Source organism: Marmota monax, unplaced genomic scaffold (genome assembly GCF_021218885.2).
Source record: "Marmota monax isolate L192 unplaced genomic scaffold, Marmota_monax_Labrador192_F-V1.1 WCK01_AAM20220418_F8-fsc00027, whole genome shotgun sequence".
Taxonomy (NCBI): Eukaryota; Metazoa; Chordata; class Mammalia; order Rodentia; family Sciuridae; genus Marmota; species Marmota monax.
The window spans coordinates 11,728,631-11,749,025 of record NW_026694617.1 but is presented as its reverse complement, the minus strand read 5'-3'; the positions used below and the strand labels follow the sequence as shown (position 1 = coordinate 11,749,025).

The 20,395-nt window shown below is 36.9% G+C and overlaps 1 protein-coding gene and 1 non-coding gene across 2 annotated transcripts; one reads left to right on the top strand and one right to left on the bottom strand.

The window, feature by feature from the left end:
- Window positions 1-17,727: 17,727 nt before the first annotated feature.
- Trnaa-ugc (transfer RNA alanine (anticodon UGC)) lies at window positions 17,728-17,801 on the bottom strand. The gene has a single exon. It is a non-coding gene; the product is annotated as a tRNA-Ala (tRNA).
- Window positions 17,802-18,425: 624 nt separating this feature from the next.
- Window positions 18,426-20,055, top strand: Tas2r16 (taste 2 receptor member 16). The gene has a single exon (XM_046422534.2). It carries the CDS (start codon window positions 18,823-18,825, stop codon window positions 19,879-19,881), a length of 1,059 nt encoding a protein of 352 aa, XP_046278490.1. The 5' UTR covers window positions 18,426-18,822; the 3' UTR covers window positions 19,882-20,055.
- Window positions 20,056-20,395: the final 340 nt, after the last annotated feature.

The window sequence follows — 20,395 nt, the reverse complement described above, 5'->3', positions numbered from 1 at the left end:
TGTATTTCTATACTATATTAATAATAAACAATTTGAAAAGAAAATGAAAATAATTCCATTTACAATGACACCAAAAAGTAAAGGGGCTGGGGTGGTGGCTCAGAGGTAAAGAGCTTGCCTGGCATGTGTGAGGCACTAGGTTCAATCCTCAGCACCATGTAAAAATGAAATAAAGGTATTGTGTTTTTTAAAAAGTAAAATATTTAACCAAGGAGGTAAAATATTTGTACAATGGAAATGGCAATATCGCTGAAAGAAACTTAAAAAATACCCAAGTAAATGAAAGCAACTCTTGTTCATAGATCAGAAGACTTAATATTGTTAACTTGTCAATACGACCCATAATGACCTATAGAGTCAATGCAAATCTTATCAAATCCCAAAATTTTTTTTTGCAGACATAGATAACCCACCCTAAAATTCATATGAAATCTTCAAGGGATGCCCCAAATCTCTAAAACAACCTTGAAGAACAAAATTGGAGGACTCACACTTCCTGATTTAAAAAATTGATACAAACCTACAGTAATCAAAACAATATGGAACTGGCCTAAAGATAATAAGAAATATAAACCAAAGGAATAGAATAGAGAGACTAGAAATAACCCTCTCCTGTGTGGTCAAGTGATTTTGACAAGAGTGCCAAGAATATGCAATGGGAAGAGGGCAGCCTTTTCAACAAGTGGTGCTGCAAAAACTAGACATGAATATGCAAAAGAATGAAGTTGGACCCTTGTCAAACACCATACTTCAATCCAAAGTGGATCAAAAAATTAAATGTAAGACCTAAAGCTATAAAACTCTTGAAAGGAAACCTAGGACAAAGGCTTCATGACATTCATTTGGAAATTACTTTTGAGTATGACACAAAAAACACATTAAGAAAAGAAAAATTAAATAAATTGGAGTTCATAAAAATTTTAAACATGTCAAAGACAATATTAACAGTAAAAAGACAACCCATAGAATGGGGGGAAATATTTGCAAATTATATATCTGATAGAGGATTAACATCCAAAATACACAGAGAACTCCTAACTCAATAAAAAATTAAAACCTAAAGAAAAAAAACAGGCAAAGGATTTAGATATTTCTGCAAGAATATATAAATGGCTAATAAACACATGAAAATATGTTCCACTAAGCTTTAGGGAAATGCACACCAAACTACAATAAGGTAGCACATTGTATCCATTAGTATGGCTACTATAAAAATATTAAATAATAAATGTTGACAAGAATGTGAATTGGAACCTTTGTGGTCTGTTGATAGGAATGTAAAATATTACAGCCATTATGGAAAAAATGGTATGTTAGTCCATCAGGAAATTAAAAATTGGGTTACCCTAATATATAGTGCTGCCAATTATGGGTGTATAGCCAAACAATTGAAAGCAAAGGTCACAAAGAGATATTTGTACACCCATGTCTATAGCAGCATTATTTATCATAGCTAAAACTTGGAAGTTATGTGTGTCAATTAAATGATCAACTGACAAGCACAATGTGAGACATGTCTGTGTATGCATGTGTAAACACATGCACAATGGAATGCTATTTATCCTTAAAAAGGAAGTAAATTCTAACATGTTACAACATGAATATATTTTGAGAACTTTATGCCAAATGAAATAAGCATCATAAAAACACAATTTATGATTCCACTTATATGGAGATAGTAAAAGGAGTCAAAATCATACAGACAGAAAATAAAATAGTGGTTGCCTGGGTCTAGAGTGAGAGGAGAATGAAGAGCTATTGTTTAATAGGTTTAGAGTTCCAGTTTTACAAGTGGAAAGAGTTATGGAAACTGATGGTGAAGATGGTTGCACATTCTGAATGTACTTGATACCACTAAATTATACCTCAAAAATGAGTAGTACATTAAGTTTTAAGGTATATATATCATGCCACAAAAAAAAACAAACAAACAAAAAATTTTTTTACAAAGTTGAATACAAATGGAAATCCTTTTCTTACTGATACAAGAGACTCTCAGGAAGGAAAGTTAAGTGATTATAAAACAAAACATTAGCTGCTGCATAAAATCTGTATACTCTTTTTTATCCTATATACCATATTACTAACCTAAATAACTTCAGCTGTCTCCTGTTCCTGATTTCCCCCTTTTCAAGACAAGTAAAATTTTATAATATTCCATTGAAAATCCATTAATTGAGGCCTTTGTGCTCACTCTTTCTGTTTCCCTTCTCCTTCTCCTTTACTTGAGTTGTGCAGTATTATAAAAGAAGATGCTACAGGCCAAACCAGACCCGGAAGACCCTGGATAGTGAATCTTCAGAAACCTTGCATATGCTAACATAGAAATAAAGATTTCATTAAAAACTAAAAGTCTGATAATTCATCTAAGTCATGTTTCCTTATTCTTCTTTATTTAGGCTGTTAAACATTTCCCTGTTTACCTACATGCCAAAGGAGATAAATAAGCTGACGAATCATTCCCAAAATAACAGATTTCATCATGAAAAATGGAAGGATATTGAAACTAGCAGACAGTATGTATTAACATAAAGTTTCCACATATATGATAAAATCTAAGTAATTCTGAGTCTTTTTAAACCAAATCTCTTTCTCCAGAAATAGATTAATGAATAAATTTTGAGAACTTTATGCCGAATGAAATAAGCATCACAAAAACACAATTTATGATTCCACTTATATGGAGATAGTTAATGGAGTCAAAATCATAGAGATAGAAAATAAAATAGTGGTTGCCTGGGTCTGGAGTGAGAGGAGAATAGAGAACTATTTTTAATGTTCCCTTTTGTTATATCACTGACTTGTTTCTCCAAAAAGAGATTAAACGAAGGTATGAGATTATGTTGCAAATATACATATATATGAAAACAAGAAAGAATACAAAATAAGCAAAGATTTATGCAACCAGACTGATAGTCAAAATATGCTATTACCAAAGACTATGTGTTCTACTTGTTTTGTCTTTGTTAGCATACTTGTTAAATATTGTATTTACTAGTAAACCAAAGGTTGCAAGTTGCAGTTATAAAATTTTTGTGGTCAAAACTGTATTAAAAGTTTTATAAAGTCTTTGCTTCTATTAATTTGATAAAATAGCACATTTCTTGTTGTTTTTACCATGTACATTTCCTAATAAAACTTTGCACAGAAAAGAAGCATTTATTTTTGTTTAGAGTCCAAAACAACAACAGAAAGAATTTACATTGCTAAGATTTGATTATTTTTAATGTTCTCTTTTGTTACATCACTTCCTTGTTTTTAAGAAGGTGTTTTTGGCAGAATGTGTATTCCAATGAATCAATACCATTCTGTTCTGTTCTGAATGTATGCAGGTCACGGGGTGTAACAGGAAAGGCAGAGGCTCTAAAGCCAGAACCCCAGCTCCACCTCTCAGCTTCTTCACCTATGATATGGAGATACTGACAATATTGAAAAATGCCATGTGCCTGGCACATAGCAAGCATTTTATCTGTTAGATTTGATTATTGTTGATATTTTCTTTTATTCACACAGAGTAATACAGATTTCTTCTGTTTCTTCCAGACAAGTCAGACCAAGACTAATTGTGGTTGAGTGTGCTGAAGAATGATTCTGAATCAACTGTATAAAATATTAAATACGTATTCTTTTTCTAAATCTTTGGGTTGTATTGATAAGTAGGCAACCACTTCTGTACAAACAGTCTGGAAGGGGCCATCATAAAGAACACGGAGTATTGCTAGATTTTCATACAGTATAGGAAACACTTAAACCCATCATAAGCTTGTCCTAGAACAGAAAATGAAGAAAATACTTTTTTTTCCTCTAGGTGGAAAAATATTAAAACATATGAGATCTCTTAATATGAGTGTGTGTGTGTGTGTGTATTGTGTGTGTGTGTGTTGCTGGAGATTGAACTTAAGGCCTCCTTTATGCTAAGCAAGTGTTCTACCACTCAGTTGCATCCCCTGACCAAGTATGACTTTTCTCATAATAAATTGTTTTTAAATATGTAGAGGATCCAAGGAAAAACGTGAAAGCCATCCATCTCTTAAGCTTATTCAACTCCAGGCTAAAACAAGAGGAAAAAAATTATATGCCTAACAAGTACCAAACCAAAAAGAAAGCTCAATTGTTACAAATAAATCTTGCTTCATGCACCAGTTTTTAGTGGTGTATCAACAAATAAACATTCTCTAAACAAGTTAAGCTTAGTATTAATTAACACAAAGTTTTTCCTTTATTGTTCCTTTGGTTGATAGATGCCTTAAGACTCTAGGTAATCAAACAATTTCTCTTTGATTCAATGTCTTCCCTAAGAAATAAGTAATATCTTATTCCCTCCCCTCCCCCCACAAAAAATGTGTGCAATCACAATAAGTATTTGAAGGTTATTCATAGTCTTAATTTTACTATCTATGCTCATTATAGTCTTTGAACTTCTGTAAGGAGTTCTAATCTGCAACTGGGCTTCTCTACATATTTCTTCCAGTCACACTGTATAAACTTAGCCTTAACTCATCCTGATAATCATGGCCAATTACTGTGGCCATGAGATGATCCAACAGCTGTTGGTTCTTGGGACACAGAGTCCAAAGAGCCTTGGTGGTAGCCACATCTTACAGTTCAATGGGACTCATATTAATTTCACTTGCAAGAACTTGCTTCCACTGGGACCAGGACTCACACCCTAAAGAACCCAGAGCTACAGGTATATGAAACACATCCCCTGAAGGTTTCTGAGAACAACACTGATAAGACTACTTCTTCAATTACTGGCTTCCAGACCCATGTGATTTTCCCTATTTGTGTAACAGTGCCATAGAGAAATATCTAGCTGAGTGTATATGCTACATCTTGAGGAATAGCATTCCATCCTTTCAAATTCTTGCCTCTGAGCTGAAACACCAGCAGTGTTTTTAGAAGCCTATTCCTTCTGAATGTTGTGATAGATGATCAGTATATACCATGGTCATAGTCCATTTTTGTGCATCCTTTTCTGTGAAATGAGTCACCTGGAAAAATGCTGTGCTGGGTAGGATTTTATATATATGGGTCAGGCAGTACATTATTTTCTACAAGAAGTCCACTGCCATTCTTATATTTTTCTTCCTCAGTATTAATGCATCTTTTTTCTCTGGCTATTTTTTTTTCTTTTTCTTTTATTGACAGAAGAATGCATTACAATTCTTATTACACATATAGAGCACATTTTTTCTCTTTGGTTATTTTTCAGATTTTCTCTTTATCACTGCCTTCAAGCAATTTGATTATAATAGGCTTTGATATAATTCTATTCAGTTTTATTATGCTTCTTGTGTTCATTGGGCTCTTCAGATTCATGAATTTATAATTTGCATGAAATTTGGAAATTTTTCCTACCAATATTTAAAAAAAATTTAGAGTTGTTTTAGGTTCATGGAAAAATGGAACAGTGATTATTTTGAGTTCTGATAAACCCTATCTTTACACATGCATACCCCACCCCCACCCCCATCAGCATCCTACACTGGAATTTGTTATGGGTGATTAATTGACATTCAAACTGTCTTATCACCCAAAAGCCATAGGTTACCTTTGGTTTACTCTGAGTGTTGCACATATTATGGGTTTTGACAAATGTTTAATGACATCTATCCACCAATATAGTATCATATAGAATAGTTTCACTGCCCCCCAAATCCTCTGTGCTTCCCCAGCCACTGATAACCACCAACATTTTTACTGTTCCCATAGTCCTTTTTTCTTTTTCCCTCTTCTCAGAATGTCACACAGTTGGAATCATACCATACACAGTTTTTCAGATTGGCTTCTTTTACTTAGAAATATGCATTTAGGGTTCTTCCATGTCTTTTCATGCCTCGATATATTAACTCTTTTTTTAGTGCTAAATAATATTCCATTGTATGGATGTAGTGTAGTTTATTTATCCGTGTGCCTACTAATCTACCTTTCTTTTTTCAGTATCTTCAAATCTTTTCTCTCTTCCTCTTCCCTCATTTTTTCTCATTCAGGGACTCCAAATACACATATATTAACCTACTTAAAGTTGTTCTGCATCTCTATGCTCTTTTCTCCCCTAGATTTTATTTACTTAGTTATGTTTCAAATAGTTTTATTGTTATTTACTCAAGTTAATTAATATTTCATTCACAGATCTCATCTGCTATAAATCCATCTAATCAATTCTTGCACTTCTTTTTATGTTTGACCTTTTTCCTCTTTGATCAAGATCACTATGTCTCCATTTAGCTCCTGCTAGGACTTAATCTTTGTTATCAGCCTGTCCTCCATGGGAGGAGATAAGGCAGGTCCTGAGGGTTGTATCTCTTGCTTTTCAGGGACAGTACTCTTTTGTGTCTTCCAGGATGGGAGACATCTACCTCTTACTGAGAATGGTGGGATACCTCTGAAAGTTCTGAAAGTTCAGTGGTGTCTACATAACCCAAAACCTTAGGAACAAACATTCAGATCTCCCCATTCCATGTTCCAAGTTTTCCACTCAGGACCCTGACTTCACCCTAACAGCCCCACATTGGTTAGACATTTAGATAACTCAGGGTCTGTGCCATACTCATTCATATCCTCATTTTACTGTTTGGTTGTATCTTCTCTTTGCTTTTCTACTACATGAGATAAGGGCCTCATTATAAGCTAACAAATGTTCTTCTGTCTCTTACACTTGACCTTAACTGCCAGTGGTCCTCAATTTCTTCTTATTTCTCTCAGATGTCAATGTGACTTAGTAGTAACCAGCCAACTCCAATGTCTTAGTATTTCTTCCTCCGTATTTTTCAAATGACTGAATCACTGCAACTGCAAGGACAGTTTGTTCCCAGTGAAATCTTAGCAAAGAGGCCACCATATTGTGTCAGGTATGACTTATGCATCAAATAACACTCAGATTGATGTCCTTATTGACTCCTGGGATATGAGAAAATAGTCACAAACTCCATCTTATCATCTGTTTCTCAAACTAATCCTGGTACCACTTATGTTGTTCAGACTTTGAAAATGTATGCAAAGCAGAAAGCAGAAAAAGCTAGAGAAGACAGAGATACAATCCAGACTAAGATGCAGACCTACCCTCTATACAGTGAAGAGGGAAGAAAGAGGATTATGTAGAAAGATTCTTAAACCAAGTACAGTTCCAAGAATGGTTGGTCAGGCTAACAATAATCTCCTGGAGCCAAAGTCACATTTGAAGAGTCCCCCATCTCTGGAATGAGCAAGCATCACTCCTCCTCCTTATACCACCTGTGCCTAGTCATTGAGTGACAGCAACCCATAGGAAATGTGGCTCTTGGCACAAATGTGGTTGTGGATCCAGAAAAGCAGAAGGTGGAGGCTCACTCAGGTACCTTTTCCATAGCAGGAAATCTAAGCAGCATGTTTGCATAGGCAAAACCACCACAGCTCCCTTGCTGACTAGTCTATGTAAATGCTGCCCTCTAGAGTACCACAAGCTCAACCCCAGATGTCCCTGACTCCTAAACACCCCCTGCACAAATTCGTCTCTCTCTTCAAAACACCAACAGTTCTATCCCTTCCTTGTTCTCAGTTAATGGGATCTTGCTTCCTACTTTACTGATTAAATAGAAGCAATAGGAAAGAAACTTCCACAGGCAGTCATGTGTATGTACACGTCTTCCCCGCACTACTAGGAAAAAAACATTCATACAATATCAACTCCTCCACCTGACAGAATTCCACCTTCTCTTGTCTACTCAATGTTAAAGTCAATCTTTCTCCCCATCTCCCATTATATCATCAATCCTTCACCCATGCTCACTATATCTAGATCAATCCCAAGACACACAAATATGCTGTTATTTATCTTTTAAAAACATATGCTTCCCATTCCCTTTTTGAAAATCCTCAATATATCTTGTTTTCTGTACTTGCTGTCTAGCTCCTCTTCTTAAATTCTCTCCTGGGTCAATAAAACTATTATTCCTATCAGAATTCACCAGAATTCTTCCAAAATACCTTTTAACATGGTGCATTATTTTAGTCTGACTACCTTAACAAGATTCCATAGATTATTTTCTCATGTTTTGTATATGGCTATCTCCTGATGACTTCTTTTTTTCTGTATGAGCACACACCTGTATTCCAAACTGTTCTACTTATAAGGACACTGGTTATAATGGATTAGGGTCTACATTAATGGGCACATTTTAAATTTAATTACCTCTTCCAAGACCTTATCTACAAATACAGTAACATTCTAAGATACTGGGAAGTTAGGACTTCAACGCAAATTTTGGGGGACACAATTTGGTTCATAACACATGATTACCAATAACTCCAATGTTACTAAAATCTGGTGGTCAATTCTAAATGGTCACCTGACTTTATCAATCAATCATAGTTCATAGAGTTGATACCTCAGACGTCTTTGAGACACTTTCTTCTTTACCTGCTTGAATTCTGCCTTATTGGTCTCCTTTGCTGGTTCCTCATCAATGTGATAGATAAAGCCTGGAGTACCCGGGGCTCAGTCCTCAAAGCTCTTATCTATACTCATTCACTAGTTAATATCATCTAATCCCATAATGTTAACATCTACAGATGCTAAGGAGTCCTAAAATGTACCTTCATTTCAGCCCTTGTCCTTCATCTCTAGATAATATGCTCAACTGCCTACACATTTTCTTCAAAATGATATGCCTAATACAGGAATCTCTAACTTAATACATATAAATTCCTCCTTCCTTTTTCCTAAGGCCAGAAGAGAGCTTGACTCATAATGACCCACCTCCAGCCACCCACCTTCCTACAGTTACCACCCAGTTAGTCCATTCAAACTAGGATGGACGAATTAGGTTACAGCTCTCATAATCTAATCATTGATACTTAATAAATATTTGCTGAATAATTGAATGAACACATTTACTACTATCATGGTTTTTATCTTTCTGGAGAAAACTCTTTCTCTTAGGAATTAAACTGTGACCTTCTAAATTGTATTTGTTTCCTTTACTTGTTTGTGCAGTTGGAATAATAGGTACAGGATCCTCTTTGCTTCCAGTAAGGCTGTTTGTATGAGTCCTCTGTTTAAACCTAAAATTTAGTCTTTCCATAAGAACAGATTTTTTAAAAAAAAATTGTGTCTCTTGAATTTGCATTTTATAATTTTCTCATAATTATTTTTGTGGAAAGACGAATATAAGGAAGTTCTAAACCTACTGACAAGCTTTCATCTAATGCACATTCCCTGGTCAGAGCAATGGAGTATTGTTTTTTACTGTCTTTAATTCATATAATGAGGTGGAATACCTTCATATAAAGATATTGTATCAAATTGGACACTCACCTCAAAATTACCAGCCTTAGAATTTTTGAAAAAAGAAGTGGCAACCATTTATCAGCTATGACTTGGTTAAAGGCAATTTGCACCTTCGACTGTTATCCTACTGATATTCATTTTTTTCCTTTCTGAGAAGTTATTAACACATTCCTCTTTTTTTGTATTTAGGCATTAAGTTCAGAGCGTTGGGAGTGGCATGTGCTTTGTATCTTTATCCTTGAAAACTATTTCCGAACTCCATTATTTCTGGGGATTAATTCCAGAATGACATTTATATTAGCCAGCTTTCCATTGCTGTGACCAAAATACATGATAAGAACAAGTTAGAGGAGGGAAAGTTTATTTGTGCTTACAGTTTCAGAGGTTCAGTTCTCGGGTTGGATCCATTCACTCTATTGCTCTGGGTCCAAGATAAGGCAGAACATCATGGCAGAAGTTCCTGGAGGAAGAGTGCTGTTCCACTTATGATGGCTAGGAAGCAAACAGAAAGTAAGGGGCCATAGGAAAGATGAATCCTTCCAGGGCATGCACCAAGAGACTTATATCCTCCAGTCACACCCCACCTTTCTAGAGTTCCCACCCAGTTGCTCCATTCAAACTAGGATGGACTGATTACATTTGCAGATCTTATAAGGTAATCATTCTATCTCTGAATGATCCTGAATTAACACAGGTGCTTTGGGGGGAATTTCATATCCAAAGTGTAGCAACATTGTTTGCCTCTGCAAAAAAAGCACAGAGGCAGCTTCTGAACAGTTCTGCATATTGGGATGGTGGTGGCGGGGAGGTGGGGGGGGGGTCGTAGGAGGCTTGGAAACTCTCTATTTCTCTTTATTTTTTTTATTTCTTCCCTTTTCTTCATCTTATTGTGTATGCTTCTTGTCATTTTTATTCCTCCTTTTTCTGTTTTCCATACAAATCCTTCAGGTGGCAAGGCATCCATTACACTTCACACCCAGAGCTGAATAGTCATTTATCTGATAGCTGAGAAGATACAGAAGATAACCAAGTAGAGGTTCCTCACAACTCTTCTATAACACAGATACCTCTAATTCTCATTTACCACCTATTATTAAGTAAGGTTTTATTCTAAAACCTCTCTCAAAACTATGTAGTCAATCTTCAAAACTGTCAAAATAATAAGAAGAAATTTTTTCATAATGGGTCATCACCATATATTTTTTAAGCACTCACTTTTTTTTTTTTTTTGCATGTTTGAGGGAGTCTCAGCCTGAGTCAAATTTGTGCCTTTCATTGGAGTCCACCAATCTATTTATAGCAGGAGCGTCTTGAGCAGTGGCTATGAGTAGCTTCAATGTGGAAGGAGTGGTGGTGCATCCCCAAAAGTTCAAGGAACCAGAAATGATGGTTTTCAAACTTTATCAAGCATCAAAATGATCAAGAAGGCTTGTTAAAATTCAGATTATTGGATCCTATCCCCAGACTTTCTGAATCAGAAATTCTGGGATAGGGCCCAAAGTACATTTTTAACCGTTTTCCAGGTGATATTAAACTGTCAATCCATAATACCCCTACTTTAGACATGACACAAGAGGAGTATGTCTAAGGGTAGGGATTGTGCCTGAACTCCTTCCAGCCTTATGGACTTTTTTTTTTAAATACCTTTATTTTATTTTATTCATATGCAGTGCCAAGGATTGAATTCAGGGCCTCACAAGTGCTAGGCAAGCCCTCTATTGCTGAGCCACAACCCCAGCCCCCTCATGGACTTTAAATGTGTCCTAGGGAGAGGGAAGCAGTTAAACAAAGGATCTCTAATGCAATAGAGTGCATGTTTAACTTTGATATTTTGCCACTGACTACAACAGGAAATGAAGAGTCTTTCTATGCCACCATATCACAGATCACCAAAAGTCCTGCACCTTGTGTGTCCAGAGGTTTTCAGGCATCAGCAATAGTGCCTGGTAAGAATGGCGAAAATACAGGTAGCTTCTAAGAAGTTATATATGTCACCTGAATACTGCTGTTTGGTTGTTGATGGTCGTGGTACTCTTTAACTACTTTTGGTCATATACTGAGGCCTTTGGGTAACTTCATTTTAGTATTAAATTCTGGTTCTTGAATTTTTATAATTGGCAATTTGCTAGTTGATTGGGTACAAGCTTCCAGGGTTTCAGTAATGTGTGCATTCAATAAAGTGGTGACAAAACAAATTAGTGCTATGATGAATGAGATAAAGAGCCAGGAGAAAAATGCTTCCTTCAGGCCAAACAGGTTGGTGGCAGAATCAGAAGTAGGAGAGAGAATGCTTGAACCGCCTTTACTTCTAGCTACTAGTAGATGTTCTTTTAAGAGGAAGACCCTTTGGGATTTGTTTCCACATGAAAAAGATCAGTTCTGTCGGTTATTGAATGCTAGTAACTCAGGGAAGACAATATGTTTGGCTGATTGGGAAATGTCTGAATCCACTGTTTTGTTTCTTGTTTTGCCCTTCCTTCCTTCCTTCCTTCCTTCCTTCCTTCCTTCCTTCCTTCCTTATCAATCTGGGTTTGCTTTTAAAAGGGTCAAAAGCACAAAAGTTCACGGGAGGCCTGTGGGAGAAGGGGATTTATGAAGGGAAAGGCAGGTAAACAGCATGTGCTGTTCAGTCTGGGGCGAAGATGAAATAGTTTTTCCTATAGTCTTACAGGATAGATATGATCTTCTCCCACAGAACAAAAATATATACCAGGAAAAATGAGACTGAGTCAGACTGAAAAGCAGCTTGGCCTACTATATGTAGGAACAGGAGTAGATTTAAGTTACCTCCAAAGATGAATTATCTCTGGATTTATATAACACAGGGGAGCTAAAAGAGATATAGGGAGTGCAAATTTTCATAAGACCATCAGAGAAGTCTTCAGTTAAAAGTCATGGCTCTATATTTGTATAATGTGTGGGCTCTAATGCTTATAGATAACAAAAACACACGTGGAGTGGTGAAAAATTTGAAATGATAGAAGCACAAAACACTAAACAATTCATTTGTAATCACAGCAATGCTGTAGCTTTGCCATCATAATCAATGCAACAGAATTCTGGGGGATAGCAAAAGAACCTGATGTATATGCAAAAAATTGGAGATTAAGAAAGCTCCAGTAAAATTTTCATTTTTTTTCATTGTGTGCATGGAAAATCACACAAAACCATAGGGACAAAACTGATTTAAAGAGGAGCATCTTCATAGTGTGAATAAAATATATACATATATATATGCACACAAAATTTATAAAATATATATAAGTTTTATAAATTTTACATACATGTATAATTTTCTCTGGAGAATTAGACATTCCTTTAAATCTTGCAGCTGCTAAAGATTTATAAAATTAAGAACTCATTTTATTCTATAGCTCATTTGCAAAGTAAAAATAACATATTTTGTAGTTTTGTTATTCTCACTGCCTGTGGAAGTTATTTTCTCCATAGAAGTGACCTGAAGCAATGGAGTCACAAACAGAGCTGCCCTTTAGAATCAGGTGAGCCAATTTTTTAAATCCAAACTCCCAGCTGCACCGCAGACAAACCAAAATGTTAGAGATGAAACCGAGACCTCCGATGTTTTTAAACTCCCAGTTGACTCCTGAGTTCAGCTCCAGTGATTGCAGTTCTCTTATGTGACATTCATGTGTGTAACAAGTAGTTCCTAAATAGCCTGCCTATCTTTATGTAGCCTTTCTCTCTTCTGCCTGTTGACATTTTCCTACATATACACTCTTTATTTCCATAGTAACCAAGTATAGATACACATAAACTACAAATCAAGTAATACTACAAGTTTGGATAGTTGGCTCTTGTAATTTGGGTATTTGTATTGTTTTCCTATTGCTGCATTAATAAACCATTAACCTCAACTTAATAGCTTAAAACAACACACATGTATGAAACATGTGTTTCACACAAATGTATGAACTCTTAAGAGTTCACATCTGCAAAGTCCCTTTGTCACATAAAACAACATCCTCCCGGGGGAGTAGGATGTGGAAATTTTGAGGGACCATTATTTCACTACAAGAGTGTAAGTAAGCATGAGATGGGGGCGTGACTGAGCATGACTGAATTCAGATTGTATCAACTTTGTCAGTCCCATAGTTCTAAGCGCTATTTGGCAATGCATACTGACAGCAGTGCATGTCAGGGTGACACTCCTCCCTCAATATCATATGTGATTCATAAGAATGAGACACTATTTCTCTCACTGACCTTCAATGCATCTGTTCAAATGAAATGGCCCAGGAAGCAAGTTTTTCCCTAAAAAAGTGAGTGCTGATTTGGGCACACTTATATTTTGGCACTGTTGCCAATTTCAGTTGCTGGGATGATAAAGGAATATAATCACGTAAAATAGCAATGAATATTTCTCTGTTATGTTAGGATATTGATGTCATGACTTTCCAGGCCTTTGCACTCATAAAATGGTAATACACATAGTTCTCTAGTCTTTTCTCCTATACTCATTCATTCAACAGGCATTTTGCAGGTACCTTCTACCTGCTATATTGCTGTTCTTGCTGAATCAAGGGACCTACAAATCCACCATTTATGTAGCATTTAAAGAACTTTCAAACCACAAAATAGGCCTAATTGTCAATGTCACCAGTGAAAGAAAGCCATTACTGTCATCATCCACTAAGCTTAAGCAAATATTTTAATTGCTATATGAGTGATAAGGGTGAATTTTTCTGGGCTAAGAACTAATCAAGGGTCAAAAATCTCTTCAGGGGATTTTTTTTCACTTTCATATATGTAAAATGAAAACATGGACTTAAATATGGGGGAAAGCCTCTCACTTTCCCTTACAGTTACAGTTTTCCATATTGGGCCTCATTTTTCCTAGTGTAGTCAGGTACGTTTCTGGGTGCCAGCCAGGTCAATACAAAATCTGAAGACAAAGGATTATGTAGCATTAGGAATATAAAGATAATTGAGAAGATGTGTGAAATTTCCAGCTTCAGTTTTCTTCTAAGACATTCTCCATTTCTGAATCAGTGTTTTTTCCCCCAGGAATCCTATGCCTACCCACAAGGACATAGCTTTTTTAGGAAAACAGGCAATTCATTCAGTCCCTCCTCCCAGGAGCTCCTGAAAGACCCTTCTGCCTAAAGGCAAAGACTACATATCCTGTACCCTAGATTTCACTTAAGGTTTCAGTTATGGAGGCTGAGATAATGTGTTGCCTTTAGTCCCTCTACATCTGAACTGATGCTTCCTCTTAATTCTGTTCCTCTTGCTTGCATTTCTATCTTCTATTTTCTCTAGTTCTATCCCCCCATTAAAACTAGATTTTGGTAGTATGTGTGTGTGGCGGGGGATAAAGCTCATGTCTCTAGTGAAGGTAATATTTTCAAGTACAGTTTTGCTAGAAATTATTCTCCTTATGACTTACTTGAACTAGTATTAACCTTTGAAAAATCTATACCATAACAATTTGTGGAATTTTTTTTCAAGCTCTAAAACAGGTTAACACATGTAAAAGAGAACTTTTTGCCCTGTGTTCAAGAGTTTCAAATATATGTTCTATTATATATTCTAGACTTAGGATGGTTTGAGCTTCCCCACAAGGGCCACACCTGATTTTCTCTTCTTTTCAAGTCGGCTCCTGAGACTGTTTCTCAATTGCTCCTCTTACAAGAACCAGACCCAGAGGTGCTTTATTTTACAGTTGGATGAGAAATTCAGATGTCCTTGCATTTGCCAGAGTTGGCATCTTTTCCTGAAAATTCCATAAGTTGAACCAAAAAAAAAAAAATCACATGAAAAAGTGATTGTTCTATCTCTTGCTGGCAAAACTTACTCTGACCTCTCTGCCTAAAAGCCAGGGCTCCTCTAAGATCTCCTTTCTCCAAGGGCAGCTGTTTAATGTCCTATTTCTTGTTCTGCGGTTTTAACTTGCTGGGAGCAACCAAACCATGGTGATGTGGATTCCCCCCAGACTAGTTTGACTTCTCATGAATTCTGGTGGGGAATACTCTCAGCAAGATAAAAAATACTACAGCCTAAGACACTTTCTCCTCCTGTCCTTGGCATTATCCCCCATGCTCAATCCCAAGGTCTCTAGGTGGCTTAAACTGTTAGAGTATGTTTTGCTCACACACAAAAAAAGTATTTTAGAAGTAGTTTGGTCTAGTATTATTAAACACACAACAATTTGAGACTCTGTGTTCCTTGCATGTCTCCTCACTTCCTCACAGGGTCACAACATCATACACACTACTGGATAACATGCAGGATGAAAAGAGAAAAGGATTTATCCTTGTGAAATTTCTCTTCTATGATTATCAGAGAGGAATATTTTTCACAGGCTTCTCCTCTATTCCCAGTGCCCAGAATTGATCTTCATGCCCAAAACAAATATTCAAGGGAAGCATTAAACTAAGAATCTGGCATTTAAACCTCTTCGGCAAGAGGCATGTTCTGCCAGTGGAGAACATGTAGTAAATTAACTTTTGCAAAAGCAAACAAATGTCTGTTGTATGCTACCATATGACTACACCACAGCTCATTGCTCAACTGTTGTCCCTTTATGTAGTTTACAGGCCTTTGGTCTTATGAACAATTCTGAAACGAATAGAATCATAAACTTCTCCTTTGTTGATATGTGTAAAAGTCTCCCTATAATATACAGTGTATACCTAAAAGTAATGACTGTGGAATATGATCTATAAATTTTTTGTTAAAATGACTATGCTGTTTATCAATGGAACTTTATTAATTTATATTCCCTCTGGCAGTGCATAAAGCCTTCTGTTTTCCTGATGTCTTCTTTTAGAATTGACATTCTCCACGTCTTATTTTGCTTTTTCATTGTGATGGACTGTTTGTGTTTTTCTGATTGCTAGTAAGGGTAACCATCTCTTTGTAAAATTATTGCTATTATTTCTTACCCTTTGGCTAATTTTCCTTGCTTTTGATGAAATGTGTGTGTGTGTGTGGAGAGAGAGAGAGAGAGAGAGAGAGAGAGAGACTCATATAATGATTAGTTCCAAGAACTACATGTGTATGTGTTTGGGTATGCATGTTTATATGTGTAATATTTGCTTACTAGTTGTGAAATCCAGATTTAGGTAAGTTATTCTTATCAAAATTTGCAAATAAAAAAATCACTAAGCTTCCCTCAAGGGGAATAAAATATTAAAGCAGGTTAGCAATATGCCCAGGGAATCTGAGAAGGAGGAAAGGCAAAACTTTTAACAGTGACAATTATAATGCCTCTCAGGAGATACTGACATTATTTTTCCAGTTGAACATCAAATTATCAAACAAAGCGCTGGGCTTTTGCTTAAGTCTGAAAAAGAGAACTGGAGGGGCTGGGGTTGTGACTCAGTGGTAGGGCACTTGCCGAGCATGTGTAAGGCACTGGGTTCAATTCTCAGCACCACATATAAATAAATAAAATAAAGGTGCATCAACAAATTATGAATGTAATACACTCCTCTATTGTGATGTATGTAAGAAATAATAAAAAAAAATAAAACCAGTTTTTTTTTTTTTTTTTTTTTTTTTTTTTTTTTTTTTTTTAGGAAGAAAGAAAGAAAAAGAACTGGAGAAATGACAGAATGGAGACAGCACACAGCCTGCCTTCCCATCTTTTTGGCAAAAATGCCTTGAGTTCCCACAGCTTCAGTCTGACTGCAGATTGTATTTGGCCACCAGTCACCAGAACAGTGCCTGACCAAACACTGGTTCATGAGCAACCATGAGCAACCATGCCCAACCTGATAAGGGAAAGGACCAAGGATAGGAGCTAAAGGAGAGTGGAAGAGGGCAAGCCAGAGTTGGGGACATTGCAGGGCAGAGATCCCAAAGATTATTCTGGAGTATCAAGATGCATACACAATACAAAATCCAGTATTTGAACTCCTCCCCTATGAAACACCAGTCTGTGAACTCACTTTCTGTGTCTCACATTCAAACTCTACCAAAAGAGTATCTGGGTTAAATAGTTGGCCACTATCAAGTGCCCCTGCAAAGGAGAGTAGTGCCAGGCCATCTCTCCACCTATAGGCCACACTATGAGGGCTGCTTTCAGCAGAGACTTACTCTTAGTCAAACTGTTATGGCCGATACCCAGCCCTGAGGGCTGTAGCATGTCTGGTGACTATGATTCAGACAGAGGCTTGGAGCATCACAATCATGCTAAGGTTACTCAGAATGAGACGGTGTAACTAAGAAGCAATGTGCTTGGTGTGCAGAGGACACAAGGCAGATGCTAATGCTGCCACTGCATTTGTACTAATCAACACTGAACAACTCATCTCTCCTTCCTTATTTCTGGATGCAACTCAACCAATTCATCTTTTAATCACAGACTGCTTTGTCTTTATTTATTTATTTATTTATTTATTATTTTACTGAGAATGTAAAGCAGATGCTTTCTAATTTCAATTTATTCTCTGGAATAATTCTTTAAGCTATTGTCTTTTTTATTTTAATTTTTGTGGTGCTGGGGATTGAACCCAGGGCCTTTTACATGCAAGGCAAACACTCTACCAACTGAGCTACATCCCCAACCTTAACTATTGTCTTTTGTATCATGAGTTCAGGGGTCTTTTTGGCTTTATGTTAAAAAATTCTAAGCTTCATGTTGGATTACTTCTGTCTTCTCTTTCTTGAATGATGAAATATCCACACAGACTTGGAGTATCATACATAGGGTCTATGACTTCACTCACCAACCAATAATTGTTGGAAGTAACCTCTCATTTCTGAAGATACTAATTACATATTTGGTGCCTACCTGACATAGTTATCCATAACCAGGGAAAAGATATCCCTTCTCTAGCCTACTTCTATAGCTATTAAATAATTCTCACATATTTAGGAGTAATGTGCTTTACTCGTGGCAAAAGTGCTCTCTTTCATCTAGGAGGAGTGACAAAAAGAACCCAACCATGAAAGGAGGGGGAAGAAAGAGTGATGTTAGTGGGAGAAGAACCATTTCCAAAAATATAGCAAGCTTATGCTCAAGGCACTGGAATTGGCAGAAGAACAATAGCTAAGGATACTGCATATTGATTGGAGGGAGTTCAAGAAAATGTGCAGTGATGTCTCTGTGGTTTGATTTCTCCAAGTTATGAAATTCAGCAGACAATTGCAAGATTGGTCTGCACTGGATTCCAGCAATTTTGTGGGTGGAATCTCAGAGGAAAGACTTCATTATAATTTTTATTTACTCTTACAGTTGAGTAAGTTGGTAGATAGGGCTTCTGAAGTTAGCACTGGTACAGCATTCAGTAGAATGGAAGCATCATCCAGGCCATGAATGAACAGTGAAGTATTTCTCTTTCCTGTGGCTTAAATTGTAGGCTAAACTCATGAAGATACCATTTAAAGAATCTGGGGAAATCATCTAAGGGCACCTCAGACAGATAAAGAGGAAATAAACAGCATGGTTATGAAATAGATATGCCTTCATGGAAATAATCAAATCATCTTAGGAGCAGGAATCCACATTCAAAAAACATTTCCCTGCCTCCAGATGTAGGAACAAACCAGCAAGCAAAGCATAAACAAATCCTGTAGGTAGGAAAATGACAAACTTAAAAATGATCTGGGGTGAATTTGCATCCAGAGGGATGTGTTTTTTTTATACCAGGCAGTACTGGAGTGAAACCTGTTTTCTACCTAGAAATTCGCACAAAGCTTTTGAGTCTTTGTCCCAAAAGATACTTCAAAAAAGAAGCATGGTACTCATCCAACTGACTATCTTCTTCATCATCATCTATGTGCTTGAGTCCTTGACCACAATTGCACAAAGCAGCTTCATGGTTGCAGTGCTGGGCAGAAAGTGGATGCAGGTCAAAAGATTGTCATCAGTGGAAATGATCCTCATCAGCCTGGGCATCTGCCATTTCTGTCTGCAGTGGACATCAGTGTTGAACAATTTTGGCTCCTATTTTAACTATAATTACACATTTGGGAACATAGCAATCATCTGGGAGTTCACTAATATTCTTACATTCTGGTTAACCAGCTTGCTTGCTGCCTTCTACTGTGTCAAGATCTCTTCCTTCACCCATCCAATCTTCCTCTGGCTGAGGTGGAGAATTTTGAGATTGGTTCCCTGGTTGTTGCTGGGTACTCTGATACTTTCCTGTGTAGCATTCATCCCTTCAGTTATTAGGAATCGAAAACAGATTCAATTAATCACCATGAAGCATTTACCCGGAAACAGCACTTGGACTGAGAGATTTCACCTGTTTGAGCAGTATTTTTTCAAAGCTGAAACAATTGGTGTGCTGCTTGTTCCCTTCCTCCTGTTCCTGGCCTCAATGGTCTTAGTTATGGCCTCACTGATCCGGCACAGGGAGCAGATGCAACAACATAACTCTGGCCACTGCAACTCGAGCACGCAAGCTCACCGTACTGCCCTGAAGTCTCTTGCTACATTCTTCATAGTATTCACCTCTTATTTTCTGATCTTAGTAATCCAATTTGTAAGTAAAGTATCTGGTAATGAATCTTTGTACTGGCTCTGGGAAGCCATCATCTATGCTCTAATTTCTATTCATTCTACTTCACTGATGCTGAGCAGCCCTACATTGAAAAGGGTCCTAAAGATGAAGTGCTTGGGCCCAGAGGCTACCTGAGAAGCCAGGTACTGACCTCAGGGAAAATGGGAGTTTGCCTTGATCCAGTCAATATTGGTAGCCCACATTGCTCTTGATAATCTCCTGTGTGATTGCAGTCCACCATGAATGTAAGCCTTTCTCTCATTCTCTGTCATCCCCAGCCATTTGTCTCTAAATAAACAATTCATTCTCTGTTCTGTTCCACTCCTTTCTTTTTGCGTCCACAATCCCCAGGTTGATCCCAACATTCTCATGACTGCCCCATCTCTTCTTAGTCTATGTCATATCTGGAATCTTAAACACAGTAAATTCTATGCATGCCAGTCCCAACCATGTTGTGCACCCATCATTTTATCCTTGTCATAATTGCCGATTTCTTCACAAACTAACAGGAATATTTTCATCCCAAGAATATATTTCCCATACCCTGAATGCTTCCCAAATAAGCCTTTAATTCATTTTCTAATTTCAGTCAAGGAAAAGTCTAGCCATTGCCCTTGTGCACCTGCTCTGTATCTTCTCTCTTCTCTCT

Excerpts from the sequence above, each read along its gene's own strand:
- Tas2r16 (XM_046422534.2), top strand. The coding sequence starts at position 18,823 with ATGACAAACTTAAAAATGATCTGGGGTGAATTTGCATCCAGAGGGATG.